Source organism: Xenopus laevis, chromosome 9_10S (assembly GCF_017654675.1).
Source record: "Xenopus laevis strain J_2021 chromosome 9_10S, Xenopus_laevis_v10.1, whole genome shotgun sequence".
In the NCBI taxonomy this organism is placed as follows: domain Eukaryota; kingdom Metazoa; phylum Chordata; class Amphibia; order Anura; family Pipidae; genus Xenopus; species Xenopus laevis.
The window spans coordinates 107,531,234-107,548,374 of record NC_054388.1 but is presented as its reverse complement, the minus strand read 5'-3'; the positions used below and the strand labels follow the sequence as shown (position 1 = coordinate 107,548,374).

The window sequence follows — 17,141 nt, the reverse complement described above, 5'->3', positions numbered from 1 at the left end:
GTTGGAAATTAAAATAAATAAACAATGAATGTACATTGCAATAGTGCTTAGAATAGCCCCCTCATCAATTTTCCATTCACTTATTTTAAAGCTTTACTTACCCTTTTTAACAAACCTGGAGTAAAGGTAGGTGAGAATCCCCAATAATCCTCAGAATATATTCTGTCATTCCACTGGGTCTATCAAGAAGGAAACCCAGAGCTTCACCAAAGGACAAAAGCTCTACATTACAATTAGGCAGGTGATCAGAAGCAGCGGCAGCATTGTGATTGGTGGGGAGGAGGATAAGGGGAAAAAAAAATAATTGATTTTGTGCTGTACCACTAAGAAAGGAATCTTGTAAGAAAGTAGTCATCCGAAGGACACACGTTCTTGTTAAAACCAGGGTTGCTGGTGTGCACAAGCCAATGTTCATATGTCCTTGAATCATGAAGAAGTTTAGAAGCCTCAAGATGAACATGCGCTGGGGACAACTTCAACTAGAAGTTCTACAGATGGTCCAAAGTTGCGGATGGCGGGTGAAAACAGAAGCTCTCTATAAAACAGTTGCATTTAATACAAAGCTGGATGGAACCCAGCACCCACGTCCTCTCTGAAAAGAAGCCGACGAGCTGAGAATTCACAAGGACTTGAGCATTGGAACACAAGGTAGGAGAACACACACACACAAAATGAAACCGGTGCAGTAGAATGAGCCAAGAGATGGGGGTCTGACTGGTGAGGTGTTTTAAAAAGCAAAGAATGAATCCATATGTGATGATAACGGGGCTTAGTGTATGTAGGCCCTGTACACGGCAGACATGTCATTATCAGATTGGTCCAACGCTTTTGCTCTCTTGTAGACCTGGAAATAAACAGAGAAGAGGAAACAACATTAATAAGGTCAATTAAACCGGCAATGGCTCCAGTGAGCAGCAGACTGACCCCTCAGCAGAGACAAAACAAAGTATATTAAATTATTTAAAGGAGAACTAAAGCCTAACTAAAGTAGTAGCTAGAAATGTTGTACATGATGTTTTGTGCTTCTGTACCAGCCCAAGGCAACCACAGCCCTTTAGCAGTAAAGATCTGTGTCTCTAAAGATGCCCCAGTAGCTCCCCATCTTCTTTTCTGCTGATTCACTGCACATGTCTGTGCTGCTGTCACTTACTGAGCTTAGGAACCCACTCACAATATACAGTACACATGGAATAGAAATGTCACAATATAAGGCTGATTAGTAATTAATACAGATAATTACTACATGCCAGCACAGAAACCAGTGCAATTAGCATCAGAATTGAATAATCAGCAAACCTGTAGCATCAGCTTATATTACAGCCAGGGAAGCTCATTTTCTGCTGGATAATTAGTGACGAGCCCTAAGCTTAGCTTCTCAACAGCCAATCAGAGCCCACTGAGCATGTGAGTGTCACAGACACTTTCCAAGATGGTGACCCCCTGTGACAAGTTTGAAGTCCTGGATCATTGCTGCTATTGACAAGCTCAAACTTTAGCCTCGTGCAATAAGTTCACTATATAAAATATGCCATTTTTAGCCTTATTTTTAGGGGTTAGTTCTCGTTTAAATGTTGCATTACAAATCTGTTGCAATTGGATAAGGGTTCTGAAAGATAGGGCTTGTCTTACTTCCTGGTATAGAAGAATATTGAAGAAAGGATAAGGCCTCTTTCTTTCAGTCTCTTTCAATCTAGATACTAAGGGGCAGAGCTGTGGAGGGGATGTCAAATAGGTGGAGCCAGGGCTGCTATTAAAAGTTATAAGGCCCCATACTTGTTACATAATTAAAGGGATACTGTCATGGGAAAAACAATTTTTTTTCAAAACACATCAATTAATAGTGCACTGCACTGAAATCCATTTCTCAAAAGAGCAAACAGATTTTTTTTTTTTATTTAATTTTCAAATCTGACATGGGGCTAGACATATTGTCAGTTTCCCGGCTGCCCCCAGTCATGTGACTTGTGCTCTGATAAACTTCAGTCACTCTTTACTGCTGTACAGCAAGTTGGAGTGATATCACCCCCTCCTTTCCCCCCCAGCAGCCTAACAAAAGAACAATGGGAAGGTAACCAGATAACAGCTCCCTAACACAAGATAACAGCTGCCTGGTAGATCTAAGAACAACACTCAATAATTCAGGTCCCACTGCGACACATTCAGTTACATTGAGAAGTAGAAACAACAGCCTGTCAGAAAGCAGTTCCATCCTAAAGTGCTGGCTCTTTCTGAAAGCACATGACCAGGCAAAATGACCTGAGATGCACCTACACACCAATATTACAACTAAATACACTTGTTGGTTCAGGAATGACATTTTATAATGTAGAGAGAATTATTTGCAGTGTAAACAGTGTCATTTAGAAATAAAAACTACACCTTAAAAACCATGACAGAATCCCTTTAAGGAAACCCTATCTGAGGGGAAAGATGCAGAAATTCACAGTCTGGCATTGAGAGCAGTAGCTTGTCCTCAAAAAGAATGAGAGGAGTAGGTCAATCATTTACCTCATTTGCTGCAGCAGCCATGGGAGTCGGGTGGTTAACAGAATCTCCAAGAGCAATGGCTAAACTCAGATCCTTCTGGATGTACTTTAGATAAAAGTCAGGCTTGAAATTCCCCTGCAGGATGTCTACAAACAAATGTCTGTGGTTAGAGATACCATTCAGCACTTAGCAGAAAGAAAAAGCAAGTATTTGTCAAGCGATTTTTTGTACCCCGAGCATTTAACGCTGGATGTCCACTGTGGGTTCCCATGACCCAAACCTCTATCCAGATTTACAATTAAAGGGGAACTATTGTCAAAATGTATATAAGCTTCAGCATGCGGAAATATGAAACTTTCTACATATATTATATACAATGATTATAATCACTATCCCTCTCTCAGTATCGGTTTCTCTTCATGCAGCAGTTGGGTGTCCGATATTCATTGACAGTTATATCCAATATATCTTATAGGGACATGATGTCTCTCTACATGCAGGATTTGTGCAAAAGGCAGTTATTTTGTTTGTACTGGAATCAGTTATTTGAGTGAGCTCTAATACATCTGCTAGGAAAGGAGCCCCCCTATAAGATATATTGGATCTAACTGTCAATGATTATCTGACACCCAACTGCTGCATGAAGACAGAATGAAGAGAAACAGATGCTGAGAGAGGGATAGTGAAGATAAACTTGATTATTTCAAAAACAATACAGAATATTTAATTGATTGTATTTAGAAAGTTTCTTATTTCAGTGTGATGATGCTTATATTACATTTTCTCGGTAGATAGATAGTTTCCCTTTAAGCAAACAGCTTTACAACCTTTGCCCGCTGATGGGGCTGGGAGTTGTACTTCAACAAGAACTGAAGAAACACTGGTTACAGTAACAGATCAGATCATTTACCCCTGTTGTCCTACTATATAATCAATCCCCCACTCTTCCAGCCTAATGCTGCTGCTTTACAAGACCCCACACTATACGCTCGACTTCTGGCAGCGATTTATATTTTCAGGTCCTCCTCTGGATGTTTTTTTTATTCCTGCTTTCTGCAATTACAAGAAATGCCAAACCTGCTCAGATCTAACCCCATGCCAATTCGGCAATGCTCCCATGCCTTGTCATTTGAAGTATTATTGCACAAGACTACAACATATACAGATTTGGCTGCAGGTATACAAGGGAATTCTGGGATAGGAATTCTAAATAGCTTCTAAAGACAAGGCAGAAACTGCAAGAAAAGGTGCAATAAGAATATACAACACTAAGGGGCAGATTTTTTTCATGGCCAAAACTTTCAAATTCGACTAGGGAATTGTTAAAATTCAATTCGAGTTTTTTTAAATTTGAATTCGATTATTGAGACTTATCATACACTGGCCCTTTAAGAACTCAAAATTGACTATTCGCCACCTAAAACCTGTCGAATTGCTGTTTTAGCCTATGGAAGACATCCTGGGATTTGGGGTTGTTTGCAGCCTTCCTGATATACACGGCAGACTCTTTTATCAACTATATGTAACCCCAGTCAAGCTTAAACACATGGGAGAAAATCCCCCACGACTGTTGGCCACGATGTAACATCCAACATGCCAACTTCTACCACATTCTATGGGAATGCCCGACCATAGCCTCCTACTGGACACAAATAATCCAAAACTTTGGCCACAGAGCTGGGATCCCCACGTATCAAGTCTCCCTCTTTCTGTTTACTAGGAATCCTAGACAACTACTATTCTACTCTTAAAAAAATGTGATACTACACTGGATGGGCCCTAATCCACCTACCAGAAACGACTGAATCCGCCTAGTTAACTCCACTATCCCCCCCGCTATTACTTGTGAGGCCAGAGGTAGTTATAAAAATTTCGATAAAATCTGGAGCCCCTGGTGGGAACTGGACTGGGAGCATCAGTCAAGTTACACTTGCTGAAGTCAGGACTGCCAATGCCCTTTGAGACCTACATAGGAATTAGTAGACCTCTATACCTAGACTCAAACCAAACTCACAATTTGCTTCCTAGACTCAATTCAATGACCAAAACCGTATGTACAATTTAACACACTGTATCTACTGCATACCTGAACTCTATATATGATTGTTTTTTTGTTTTTTTTTCCTTTTCTTTCGGATTCCTTGTATAATTTTGAATAAAAACAAATAAAAAGTTTTCCTTTAAAAAAAACCAGACAGCTGTAAGGTAAAAGTTATAATGACAGTCAGTACGATTAACAGGCAGTCGTATTGTTTCTTACTTTGGCACTTTTGGTCCAGGAAAATGTTGGCAAGCTGGCCCTGATTCAGGATGTCGAGCAGGGTCTGTTGGGACTGTCCTGTGACTTGAGCCAGAGTCATTCCTTCTGCTATCGTAGCCATAAAACTGCCCTGCACCATGTTAAGGATCAGCATCATCCTGGCAGCATTCCCCACTTCCCCTACAGAAGAGATGGGAGAAATATCATTAGTTCCCCCGAGTGCAATACTGAGGAGCGAGATGACAATTGCCTGCAGCAGACATACCAAGAAAGAAGGAGGTTTTGCCCATGGCTAGGAAACAGCTCATGCAATCTTCATAGACCCCTTGATCTCCAGCTGCAAGGATCACCAACCTTCCATCGTTGGACAGCTGCTGGTTACCAGACACGGGGGCCTCCAGGAAGCGCCCACCTCGAGAGACAATCACCTGGAGAAGGATTCGAATAACAATTAAGCAGCTAGAATGGACATTAAAGGGATTCTGTCATGATTTTTATGGTGTCGTTTTTATTTCTAAATAACACTGTTTACACTGCAAATAATTCACTCTACCATATACAATTTCATTCCTGAACCAGCAAGTGTATTTAGTTGTAATATTGGTGTGTAGGTGCATCTCAGGTCATTTTGCCTGGTCATGTGCTTTCAGAAAGAGCCAGCACTTTAGGATGGAACAGCTTTCTGGCAAGGGTGATATCACTTCAACGTGCAGTACAGCAGTAAAGAGTGCCTGAAGTTCATCAGAGCACAAGTCACATGACTGGGGGCAGCTAAGAAACTGACAATATGTCTAGCTACATGTCAGATTTCAAAATTAAATATAAAAAAACCACCCGTTTGCTCGTTTAAGAAACGGATTTCAGTGCAGAATTCAGCTTGAGCAGCACCATTAACTGATGTGTTTTGAAAAAAAAAATTTTCCCATGACAGTATCCCTTTAAACAGAAGAAGTCGGTCGGCAGCATCCAGCATTCCAGGCACTACCATTGTTTTGTGATGGCTAAATGAAGGGCACAGCAAATACTAGTGTTTTCACAAATGCCTTTTCGAACACTAAAACCGTATAACCTAAAAGGGGCCACTTGCTGCAACATCAAGGGCATATTTATAAAGGCGGGTAAAATATCTGATTTCTTACAAATACAGGACAAAGAAATACTGGAGAAAAATGTCAGTATAAAGATGGTCCCATTTGACGGCTTACCTGAGCAAGTTCAGCAACCGTTTCTGGATCCACAGTAGACATGTCCACGTAGCATTTCCCTGGACGGATTCCCTGCAGCACCCCACTAGGCCCCAACACCAGCTAAGTAAAGAAAAAAAGAGAATAAAGGAGAAACCTGTAACTATAAATATTAAAAGGTTATATAAATAGAATATTTTATCCATGTGGGGAGGGAAATCAAGTAACTTTTCGTCACAAAAAAAGGAAGTAAAATGCAAATTAGGATATGGTTAGGTATTCGGCTGAAAGGATTCAGCCGAATCCCAAATAGTGGATTTGGTGCATCCCTAATATTTAATGATTAGTATGATAACGTATGTTTATATTATTAGGCTACATGAATTCTGGCACTTTAGACTTGCATTAACTTTATACAAATAGCATTATTCTTCTTCATTTATATATTCTACAGTGCTTATGCATCATTCCCACCAGTCCCTGCCCCACAAGAGTTTACAATCTAAGGTTCTGATCATATTCACACACACCAGAATCGATTTATCAGGAGCCAATCTATTATTTCTTGTCACACCTTTTTAACCTTGTTTATCTTTACAACACACGCAGATAATGCTCTAATGTTTTAGGGTTAGCTTGCTAGTTATGTAATATTCCAGCTTTAAAGGTATAGTTCAGCATAAAAACTGGGTAAATAGATGCGGTGCTGTGCAAGATAAAAAATGTTTTCAATACAGTTAGGCAAAAATGTAATGTATAAAGGCTGGAGTGACTGGATGTGTAACATAATAGCCAGAACACTACTTCCTGCTTTTCAGCTCTCTTGGTTTCCACCGATTGGTTACCAGGCAGAGACTTGAGGGGAAGTCACATGGGTCATAACTGTTGCTTTTGAATCTGAGCTGAATGCTGAGGATCAATTACAAACTCACTGAACAGTTATGTCCCATGTGGCCCCCCTTACAGTCACTGACTAACTCAGAGTTAGAGAGCTGAAAAGCAGGAAGTAGTGTTCTGACTATTATGTTACACATCCAGTCACTCCAGCCTTTATACATTACATTTTTGCCTAACTAACTATATTTGATACATTATTTATTTTGCACATACTATTTATTTACCCGGTTTTTAGTTTTACACTGAACTCTTCCTTTGAGGTTAAGCGGACTATACACTGGCCAATAAAATCTGCCTCTCTGGCGACCTCCTTGACCGATATCGGACTGAAAATTGGGCACATATGAATCAAGGATGAGAACTGGCATTGAGAAAGTTGATGCCGTCCTTACTCTACGGCCCTCTGTAGGCCCCAATTTATGATCCCCAGGGCAGCAATCAGATCAGGCCAATGTATTTTTAAAATGGCAGTTGGCATAAATGAACCAAGAGGCTGAAGGACTTACATCTTTTGCAGCCTTAGGATCTGCCACGCAGGCAAATGTGATGTCACAGGAAGAGACCACTTCAGCAGGGGTTCTTCCCATATGAGCTCCCTCCTGGATGAATAATTCGCACTGCAAGAGAGAGAAAAAAAAAAGGATTTAGTAGCGGCTTTTAGTGGGAGCTCTAACACCATGCACATCAGTAAAGGTAAAGTCCAACTTAAGACAAATTGTCTTTACCTTTGTGCTTTCATCCTCATCCCACAATTCACTGTGAAATCCTCCAGTAGTTTTCTATTTCAAAGAAATAACGTAAACTGATATTTCTGCAGCTTTTTTTTTATTTAAATAAAAATAGTTTAAAAAAAATAAAAAATAAAAAAGACCAACTAAAAAAAAAAAATACTTGGCCATGTAATTTAGACAAGGATGCTGCAGCAATTCCAATGAGATCACATGTAAAATGTGTGGTGCATGTCCCAAGGCAAAGGTTTCTAAAGGCTGTCCTTGGGAAGTCCTAACAGTTAAAGGGTAACTAACACAAAAATGAAAATGTACTAGAAGCATCCTATCATGGAAATAAAAATCTTTTTAAGTATATTCATTTGGCAAATGTCCCATTTTTTGTTATTCAAGTTAATCTTCAGTACTTCCCTCTCAACAATCTGTCTATGTAGAAGTCAGTGTCAGGCTTTTAGGGGGTTTCTTTCCTAGCAGAAGTGTCAGAGCTTTATTATATTATAATATATATATATCGTGCTTTTATTCACATATCACCGTGCGTCCAACGTTTCGGCCCGCATTGGGGCCTTTATCAAGGATGTATATATATATATTTATTTGAAAGAGTAAACTCTAATACATCTTCTTGGTAAAGAGACCCCCCCACCCCCAATGGATGTAGAAGACCTGACCCTCATGCTCAAAATCTAACTAAACCATGAAGAGACAATGAAAAGAGATAGGCTGCCGTGAAGGGGATAGTGAAGAGAAACTTGATTTCAGAAACTGCACATCATTTTAAATCAATTACATTTAGAAAGTTTCTTCAGTTCTCAGTGATATGAATCTTGTATTAAATTTTCAAGTTCGTAATAGTTCCCCTGAATTTGCACATCAGCCAAAATAGGTGGACCGATCAGTTACATGGGAACTTCTATCTATACACATACACCTGAAAATTTGTGTTCTGCAAAAAAAAAAAAAAAAAAACTCAAACTACCTGACCCTTCGGAAAGACTTTCCCAAAGTATCTAGGACAGGGGTGCCCAGGACGTTGATCGCGGTCTACAAGTAGATCCAGGCAATGTTCCTGTAGACCGTGATCTGGGGCCCGGCGTCAGGAGTGAGGCACAGTGGATGGGCAGGGCTGAAGATGAGGGATGGCGGGGAGAAGAGCAGCACAAAGGGATCCGGGCCTGGGGGAGGAGACAAGCAGCATGGAGGGAGGGGGAAGAGGAGGAGAAGAGCAGCACAAATGGAGGGACAGAGAAGAGACGAGCAGGAGAAAGGGAGAAGAGAGAGGCACGGCCCGGTGTCAGGAGTGAGTGAGGCACGGCTGGCGGGCCGAAGAGGAGGGATGGCACGGGAGGAGACAAGCAGCACGTTGGAGGAGAAGAGCACGGAGGGAGAAGAGACAAGCAGGAGGGAGGGAGAAGAGCAGCACAAAGGGAGAGAGAGTGGAAGAACAGCATTAAGGAACAGAGGGAGGAAGAGCGGGGCTGTTGGGCTGAGCACAGAGGGCTACTCTGCAGATCTCCCCCCACCATTCCATCCTATCAAGGTAGATCTCCTGATGAGGGCCAGGTGTCGAGAGTAGATCCTAGGTAACAAAGTCTGGGCACCCCTAATCTAGAAGGACAAATAGGCATTATTCCTAAATGCCAATTTAAATGTCTAGCAGACACCCCCAGAAACCAGAGGCAGCTATTGAACAACCCTAATTAAAAAGTCAATGGCTGAATATCTTTAGTTATAGTCTTCCTTCAGACAACCGAAAGCAAGATTTTAATATCTATAGATCTTAAAGGGTCACTTCCAAAGTCAGGTTTGGAAAAATGACATTGATATCTATCAGCTCTGGGGAAGAAGCAGGAACCATCACAAGAATTAAGTCATTATGTACTGCTCCTTTAATAGTGTACAAACCTTCTCTGCAGTCCTGTTCCACACGGTCACCGAGTGTCCCATCTTGAGCAGGTTTGAGACAATGCCACTGCCCATTAACCCTAAGCCGAGAAAGCCAATTCTAATTGGAGAAATGAAGAGAACAGGTTAGAATACACCCGACTAAACAAGAGCTCCCTGATAATAGCATGCATTACTTGTGAGCACTGTGCAGGGGAAAGCTTTTTTTTGTAAAATGAAAGAAAATGAAATTTAAAATAACCTTCCCCCACGCATTCATTAAAAATAATTTAAAATAATTGCAGAGAAAGCAGTAACTGTCTGTCATAGTGTATTCTCTGCACTGATTCATTGACCTTCCTTGCATTTTTTTTTTTTTTAACAGGTCTGTTAACCCCAAAACATAGAAGGCATTGTGCCTATAAGAGTTTCAAGAGTCTGGAGAAACAGGGCAAATAGTTTAAAAAAAAAAAATAAAAAAATAAAAAAGGGATGCACAGGCACGGCTTTAAACAGCTATATTTAATGTTCCAGTGTCAGTAATTACAACTGGTGAAAGTGAAACTTTTCTCCCTTTCGTTGCACTGGCTGGGAGTGCATGCTTCAGACTCAAGGCCAGTATTATATGGTTAAAGTGATGCTACCCCTCGTCAGCATTGTCTGCATGGCTATTTCACAATTGGCTCCCCACTCTTTTAAAGGAACAGAAACACCAAAAAATTAAAGTGTATCAAAGAAATTAAGGGGCGCTATTGCGGAAATGAAAATCTAATATATACTTTTTCATCATATTGAAATAAGAAACTTTCTAAATACAATCAATTAAATATTCTGCATTGTTTCGAAATAATCAAGTTTATCTTCACTATCCCTCTCTCAGCATCTGTTTCTCTTCATTCTGTCTTCATGCAGCAGTTGGGTGTCGGATAAATGATCCAATATATCTCATAGGGGGGCTTCCTTTCCTAGCAGATGTTTTAGACCTCACTCAAATAACTGATTCCAATACAAACAAAATAACTGCCTTTTGCACAAATCCTGCATGTAGAGAGACATGATGTCTGGTGAGTTTAATAGAATGAGCTCTAATACATCTTCTAGGCAAAAGGAGCCCCCCTATAAGATATATTGGATCTAACTGTCAATGAATATCTGACACCCAACTGCTGCATGAAGACAGAATGAAGAGAAACAGATGCTGAGAGAGGAATAGTGAATTTAAACGTGATTATTTCAGAAACGATACAGAATATTTATTTGTTTGTATTTAGAAAGTTTCTTATTTCAGCATGATGAAGCTTATATTCAATTGTCATAATAGTAACTGTAATTTCTTTGATACAATTAAATGTTTTGATGTCACTGTTCCTTTAAAGTGGTAGTGATGTGGTAGTGACGTTCTAGGTTTTAAGGCTAAGGCCACACTAGGCGATAGCGCGGCGATTTGACTCGCGGCGACTTTTCGCCGCGACTTTTAAGCCGCAATCGCTGTGGAAACTTTTGCGCTGGCGTCTATGGGGAATCGCCAGCGTAAAAACACACGCGGCGATCTTTTTACGCTGGCGATTTTACGCGATTCCCCATAGACGCCAGCTCAAAAGTTTCCCCAGCGATTGCGGCGAAAAGTCGCCGCGAGTCAAATCGCCGCGCTATCGCCTAGTGTGGCCTTAGCCTAAAGAAGGAAAGCTTAAAACTAAGTAAGCTTTATCAGAAAGGTCTATATAAACACACCAGTAAACCCTCAAAGTAATGCTGCTCTGAGTCCTCTGTCAAAAGAAACACCAGATTTCTTTCCTTCTATTGTGTACTCATGGGCTTCTGTATCAGACTAACTGTTTTCATCTTAAACCTCCTTGCCCTGGGCGTGAGCATGCTCAGTTTTCTCCTCTCCCCCCCCCTTCTCTGCTGTAATCTGAGCCCAGAGCTGTAAGTGAGCAGGGAGAGACTCATGCAGAAAGTGATGTCACACCAAGCTAATACTACAGCTGCTATCCGAAACAAACAGAGAGCTTCTAGAGCTTTTTACTCAGGTATGGTAAAGCATTCTACAGAATAAATATTGCATTCTAGCTTGCACTATTGCAGCTAATCTTTTGGCAATAAAATGCCTCCGTAGCTTTCCTTCTCCTTTAACTGTAACATGTCACTACACCTCTATAGACCCAGATATCAATCTTTCCTACAGCAAGTGACCCCCTTGACTCCACCCAGTCCACCGCTTAATAAGTGTGCCAGGGAGGGGCATTTAGCAACACTAGGCAAAACTGAACCTGGGCAGTAACTCATGGCAACCAATGACATCTTTGCTTTCATTGTTCTACCTGAAGCTGGTTAGGAAATACTTATCAATGATTAGCAGATAAGTGTTACTGCTCAAGGGCAACTTTGCCAGTGATGATAAATAAGCAACGCTGCTCTGGAATTTGGTGCATTTGAATAAGGAGACAGGCTTACTTTTTGTCGGTAGGTACGATGTTGCCATTAATGGCCGTGCTGTCTGCTGCTTGAATCGACGTTGAGCCACTATCCTAAAATAAAAGGGCAAGACATACTGTATAAGTGGACAGAGCAGCACAATCCCACCTCCATACAGAAAGAGAGGCTAAGGGACAGATGCTCTTACCTCTTCAGAGATTTTTAGCCGCTTGGTTATTGCTTGGTATGTTACACTAGGCTGGCAGAGAGATAACAAAATTAAAAGGATGTTATTATATTGATCAAATACATGAATCTAAACCAAACTGATAAAGCAGAATTTGCTCTTGGTCAAGCAAAGGATAACGAGAGAACAATTTTGCCTACTAAGTGCTAATCGGTTGGCGTGGGTTATCAAGCCTGTGCAGTCTGTACCTGTTATTAACACAATTCCCAATCATTTCTATAGATATATGCAGATAAACTAAAATGTAATAACAAGGAACTGTTGGGAATCTGATAACGTACAGATGTTGAGAGGTATAGTGAAGATAAACTTGATTTTTTTCAGAAACGATACAGCATTTTTAATTGATTGTATTTAGGAAGTTTTTTTATTTCAGTAAATATTACATTTTCATAATAGTTCCCCTTTAAAAGGAGAAAGAGAGATTAAAATTAAGTAAGCTTTATCAAAAAGGTCTATATAAATACACCAGTAAACCCTCAAAGTAATGTTGCTCTGAGTCCTCTGTCCTTCTATTGTGTACTCATGGGCTTCTGTATCAGACTTCCTGTTTTCAGCTTAAACCTCCAGGGCTAGGGCTAGGGCTAGAGCATGCTCAGTTTGCTCCTCCCCCCCTCCCTCCTCCCCTCCCTGCTGTAACCTGAGCCCAGAGCTATGAGTGAGCAGAGAGAGACTCAGGCAGAAGTGACGTCACACCAAGCTAATACGGCAGCTGCTATCCTAAACAGACAGTGTCTAGAGCTGTTTACTCAGGTATGGAAAAGCACTCTAAAGAAAAAAAATGGTGGTCTAGTTTACACTATTGTGGCTAATCTATTGGCAATACACTGCCTTGGTAGCTTTCCTTCTCCTTTAATCTGAACTCATGGCAAAAAGGGGTTACATTTTCCCCAACTGGGGTAGGATATGGAAGAGCGTAACTATCCTTGTTTTTCTTTGGGAGGGGTCCTACCTTTTTTAGGATCATCTCAGTGCCAAGTGTTCTGTGACCATGAATCAGCCAGCTGTCACTTCCGAGGTTATCCTGTAAAGCAAAAAGAAATTGGTGAAAAAAATAATTAGCTCTAGCAATTCTTAAAGCAAACAAAATTGGTCATTTGCCACCATCTTCCTACCAAGAGAAACAAATACAGGGTGTATGTTCCAAACACAAGAACAGATATGCTTTATAACAAAAGAATGTGTGCCACTGCCAGATACACTACATTCCATTAACATAGATGAGAAGCAGGCACGCAGGTGCACAAGAGAAGTATGGCCCTACCATATAACATTATTAGAATGACATGAAACTGCAGACAAATTCTAAGCCATAATTTGCACGCAAAAAGTGTTATTTGTGGTCATCAAGGAATTCCTTGACCATATAAAGGCACAAGGCTGCAGGCCGAGTTATACAGGGAGCTCTGAGTATCACTCATGTATTATAAGGGATAATGTACCCCCTACTGTAAATGATAAGGATATTAGAAGTCACTGAGGGGTTGTTCTGTGACCATATAAAGACACAAGGCTGCAGGCTGAGTTATACAGGGAACTCTGAGTATCACTCATGTATTATAAGGAATAATCTACCCCCTACTGTAAATGATAAGGATATTAGAAGTCACTGAGGGGTTGTTCTGTGCCCATATAAAGGCACAAGGCTGCAGGCTGAGTTATACAGGGAACTCTGAGTATCACTCATGTATTATAAGGGATAATGTACCCCCTACTGTAAATAAGGATATTAGAAGTCACTGAGGGGTTGTTCTGTGCCCATATAAAGGCACAAGGCTGCAGGCTGAGTTATACAGGGAACTCTGAGTATCACTCATGTATTATAAGGGATAATGTACCCCCTACTGTAAATGATAAGGATATTAGAAGTCACTGAGGGGTCCTGTGACTATAATAAGACTTGAGATCACAGATCATTTATCCTAGCAATCACTTCTAATTTCCTAATCCAGGGTATTGTATCATAAACATCTTAACACCATTTAGATAGACAAAATTTACAAGTTACTAGAGTAGAAGATTTTTGTGCTTTTTAAATACCAAAAAATTAAAAGGTTATAATTTCATGGCAGCTAGAAACAAAGTGCTCCAGACACACAGGTACTACTCAAACAAAGGAGAAATAAACAACCTATATTAAGAGACCACTCGGCTGATACAGAAGGTTCAGTGGAGATCTGCACAGATTTCATACACATCACCACGTTGAGCCATTTTCATCTCCACGGCTCATCGGCTGTGCTCTACAAGGAAAACATTTCCCAGGCTTTTGAGCCTAGTTTAAATATGTTTATTTGCTTTAATTGCATGGGAAGAACCTGGTCACAACCTGAAACAAAAAGATATTGGCAAGCACTGCACTTGTTTTATCAGAGTTGACAAGTCAGAGAACCACAAGTTGGTGTCCAGAGAGAAGGTAACATTTAATCAGAGCAGAAGATTTTGTATCAGAATTTAAAGGAATTATTCAGTGTAAAAATAAAAACTGGGTAAACAGATAGGCTTTGCAAAATAAAAAATGTTTCTAATATAGTTAGTTAGCCAAAAATGTAATGTATAAAGGCTGGAGTGACTGGATGTGTAACATAATAGCCAGAACACTACTTCCTGCTTTTCAGCTCTTTCCACTGATCGGTTACCAGGCAGTAACCAATCAGTGACTTGAGAGGGGGGGCACATGGGTCATAACTGTTGCTTTTGAATTTGATCTGAATGCTGAGGATCAATTACAAACTCACTGAACAGTTATGTCCCATGTGGCCCCCCTTATAGTCACTGACTAACTCAGAGTTAGAGAGCTGAAAAGCAGGCAGTAGTGTTCTGGCTATTATGTTACACATCCAGTCACTCCAGCCTTTATACATTACATTTTTGCCTAACTTACTATATTAGAAAAAACATTTATTTTTATCTAATTACCCAGTTATTTTTTTACACTGAATGTTCCTTTAACTTTCTGTCCAAGAGCTATTTAGAGGATTCATATGATATGAGTTTATTTTATACTCAGATGGAAACGGACGGGGACGGACACACACACAAAGCCTGCAGTATCATAAGGTCGCTTCAGTCTGCATGTGTCCAAAGTCACAATTTAGCTCGCCGGGCAAGAGAAGCTTCTAAAACCAGCGACACACACAAACAAATTGTTTACACTTTGGTGGTTATGTAATAAAAGGCCAGAGTTTGCCCAGGAGCAGTAACCCATAGCAACCAATCAGCAGGAAGCATTTACTGGTCACCTGTTTAAAAGCAAGTACCCTATTGGTTGCTATGTGTTACTGCTCCTAGGCAATCTTAGTGCCTTTTATTATATATGGGGGTTTGTTTCTTCTGAAACTTTTCACCCTATTTACACTTAACAGTCCAAACCATACCAGCCAGAGAAGCTACATGGCTTGGAGAGAACTCCTATTTCAGCTACAGCAATATAATTTCACTGGCACTAAATAAAGCATTCCACACAACAGATCCCACGTCTGTAATAGGGTTGTGAGGGTCGGGTAAAACCAGCTCACACTCGATTTCAGGGTTCCTTTTATAGACCTGCGGCGCCCCACCATTGACGTCACAAAATGGGCGGAGCGAGCAGGCGTGCAGCTATAAACCCAGAAGTCGGCAGTGCAAATAGGGTGCGAGGTCGGCCCAAACGTGACTGACCCACGAGTCCCGGGTCGGCCCACACATCACTATTGAAGAGGTTCCCATAATGTGGGGCTGGCTACTAGTTTATTGGGCTCAGAGCCTTTGGTTTTGGGTCTGAAAGTCAGTTAGAGATAAGGTTGGTCAGAACACCGGTTTGCTCTCATACATACACCAGGATGCCTATAATGGATCTCAATTAGAGGGAGTTTTGGGCTGTCCTAAATATAACTGAAAGTATGACTTATACAGCAATGTTCTCTTTATCTTTGTGACCGTTTTATGAGTTTAAAGGAGAACTAAAGCTTAACTAAAGAAGTAGACTAGAAATGTTGTACATTATGTTTTGTGCTTCTGTACCAGCTCAAGGCAACCACAGCCCTTTAGCAGTAAAGATCTGTGTCTCCAAAGATGCCCCAGTAGCTCCCCATCTTCTTTTCTGCTGATTCACTGCACATGCTCTGTGCTGCTGTCACTTACTGAGCTTAGGGACCCACTCACAATATACAGTACACATAGAATAGAAATGTCACAATATAAGGCTGATTAGTAATTAATACAGATAATTACTACATGGCAGCACAGAAACCAGTGCAATTAGCATCAGAATTTAATAATCCGCAAACCTGTAGCATCAGCTTATATTACAGCCAGGGAAGCTCATTTTCTGCTGGATAATTAGTGACGAGCCCTAAGCTTAGCTTATCAACAGCCAATCAGAGCCCACTGAGCATGTGAGTGTCACAGACACTTTCCAAGATGGTGACCCCCTGTGACAAGTTTGAAGTCCTGGATCATTGCTGCTATTGACAAGCTCAAACTTTAGCCTCGTGCAATAAGTTCACTATATAAAATATGCCATTTTTAGCCCTATTCTTTTTGAGGTTTAGTTCTCCTTTAAGGGGACCTCAGCCAAATGCTAGACCCCAAACTATTGCATTATGGTAAGCAGACCATCTCATATTGAAAAGAAATACACCCAACAGAACAACAATGAACTAAATGTAACCAGGCATCTCTTAGGCCTGAGCCAATATGATCAGTAAACATTCCTCTCTAGGTTAAAAACCAGAAAAGGGCAATTTGCTAAATTTCCAGGGTCTGACACATGACCCATGAGAATTAATAGTGCTTAATGTAACATGTTGGCAGATAGGGCAGTAAAAAAAATAAAAAATAAATAATACCATCTGTTGTAACAACTTTTAGAAATGACGACATTGGCTGTATTGCTTTTGGTTGTTTGCTATACTGAGAATAGGGACAGGTACAATGTTACTCATATGTTCCCATAACAATACTGGTTTTAGTTTTCTCCACTTTTAAAGGGGTGGCTTGATCAGTATACAAAGGCCGCATGATAGCAAACCTGTATTCTACTGAAACCAGTTTTAACT

The 17,141-nt window shown here is 40.6% G+C and overlaps 1 protein-coding gene across 5 annotated transcripts in view; it reads right to left on the bottom strand.

Moving 5' to 3' along the window:
* glyr1.S (glyoxylate reductase 1 homolog S homeolog) overlaps positions 1-17,141 on the bottom strand; it is a 35,552-nt gene continuing 18,411 nt past the window's right edge. For 3 of the 5 annotated variants that reach the window (XM_018239344.2, XM_018239343.2, XM_041578043.1), the window contains 11 exons: positions 13,055-13,126; positions 12,064-12,114; positions 11,895-11,968; positions 9,462-9,561; positions 7,554-7,607; positions 7,335-7,445; positions 5,953-6,054; positions 5,013-5,175; positions 4,748-4,927; positions 2,509-2,633; positions 1-844 (listed from right to left, as the gene is read on the bottom strand). In XM_018239344.2, the coding sequence (XP_018094833.1) occupies positions 770-844; positions 2,509-2,633; positions 4,748-4,927; positions 5,013-5,175; positions 5,953-6,054; positions 7,335-7,445; positions 7,554-7,607; positions 9,462-9,561; positions 11,895-11,968; positions 12,064-12,114; positions 13,055-13,126 (1,107 nt within the window). In that variant the 3' untranslated portion in view covers positions 1-769. The remainder of the gene's footprint in view (positions 845-2,508; positions 2,634-4,747; positions 4,928-5,012; positions 5,176-5,952; positions 6,055-7,334; positions 7,446-7,553; positions 7,608-9,461; positions 9,562-11,894; positions 11,969-12,063; positions 12,115-13,054; positions 13,127-17,141) is intronic. The other 2 variants (XM_018239340.2, XM_018239342.2) reach the window with 2 other exon arrangements.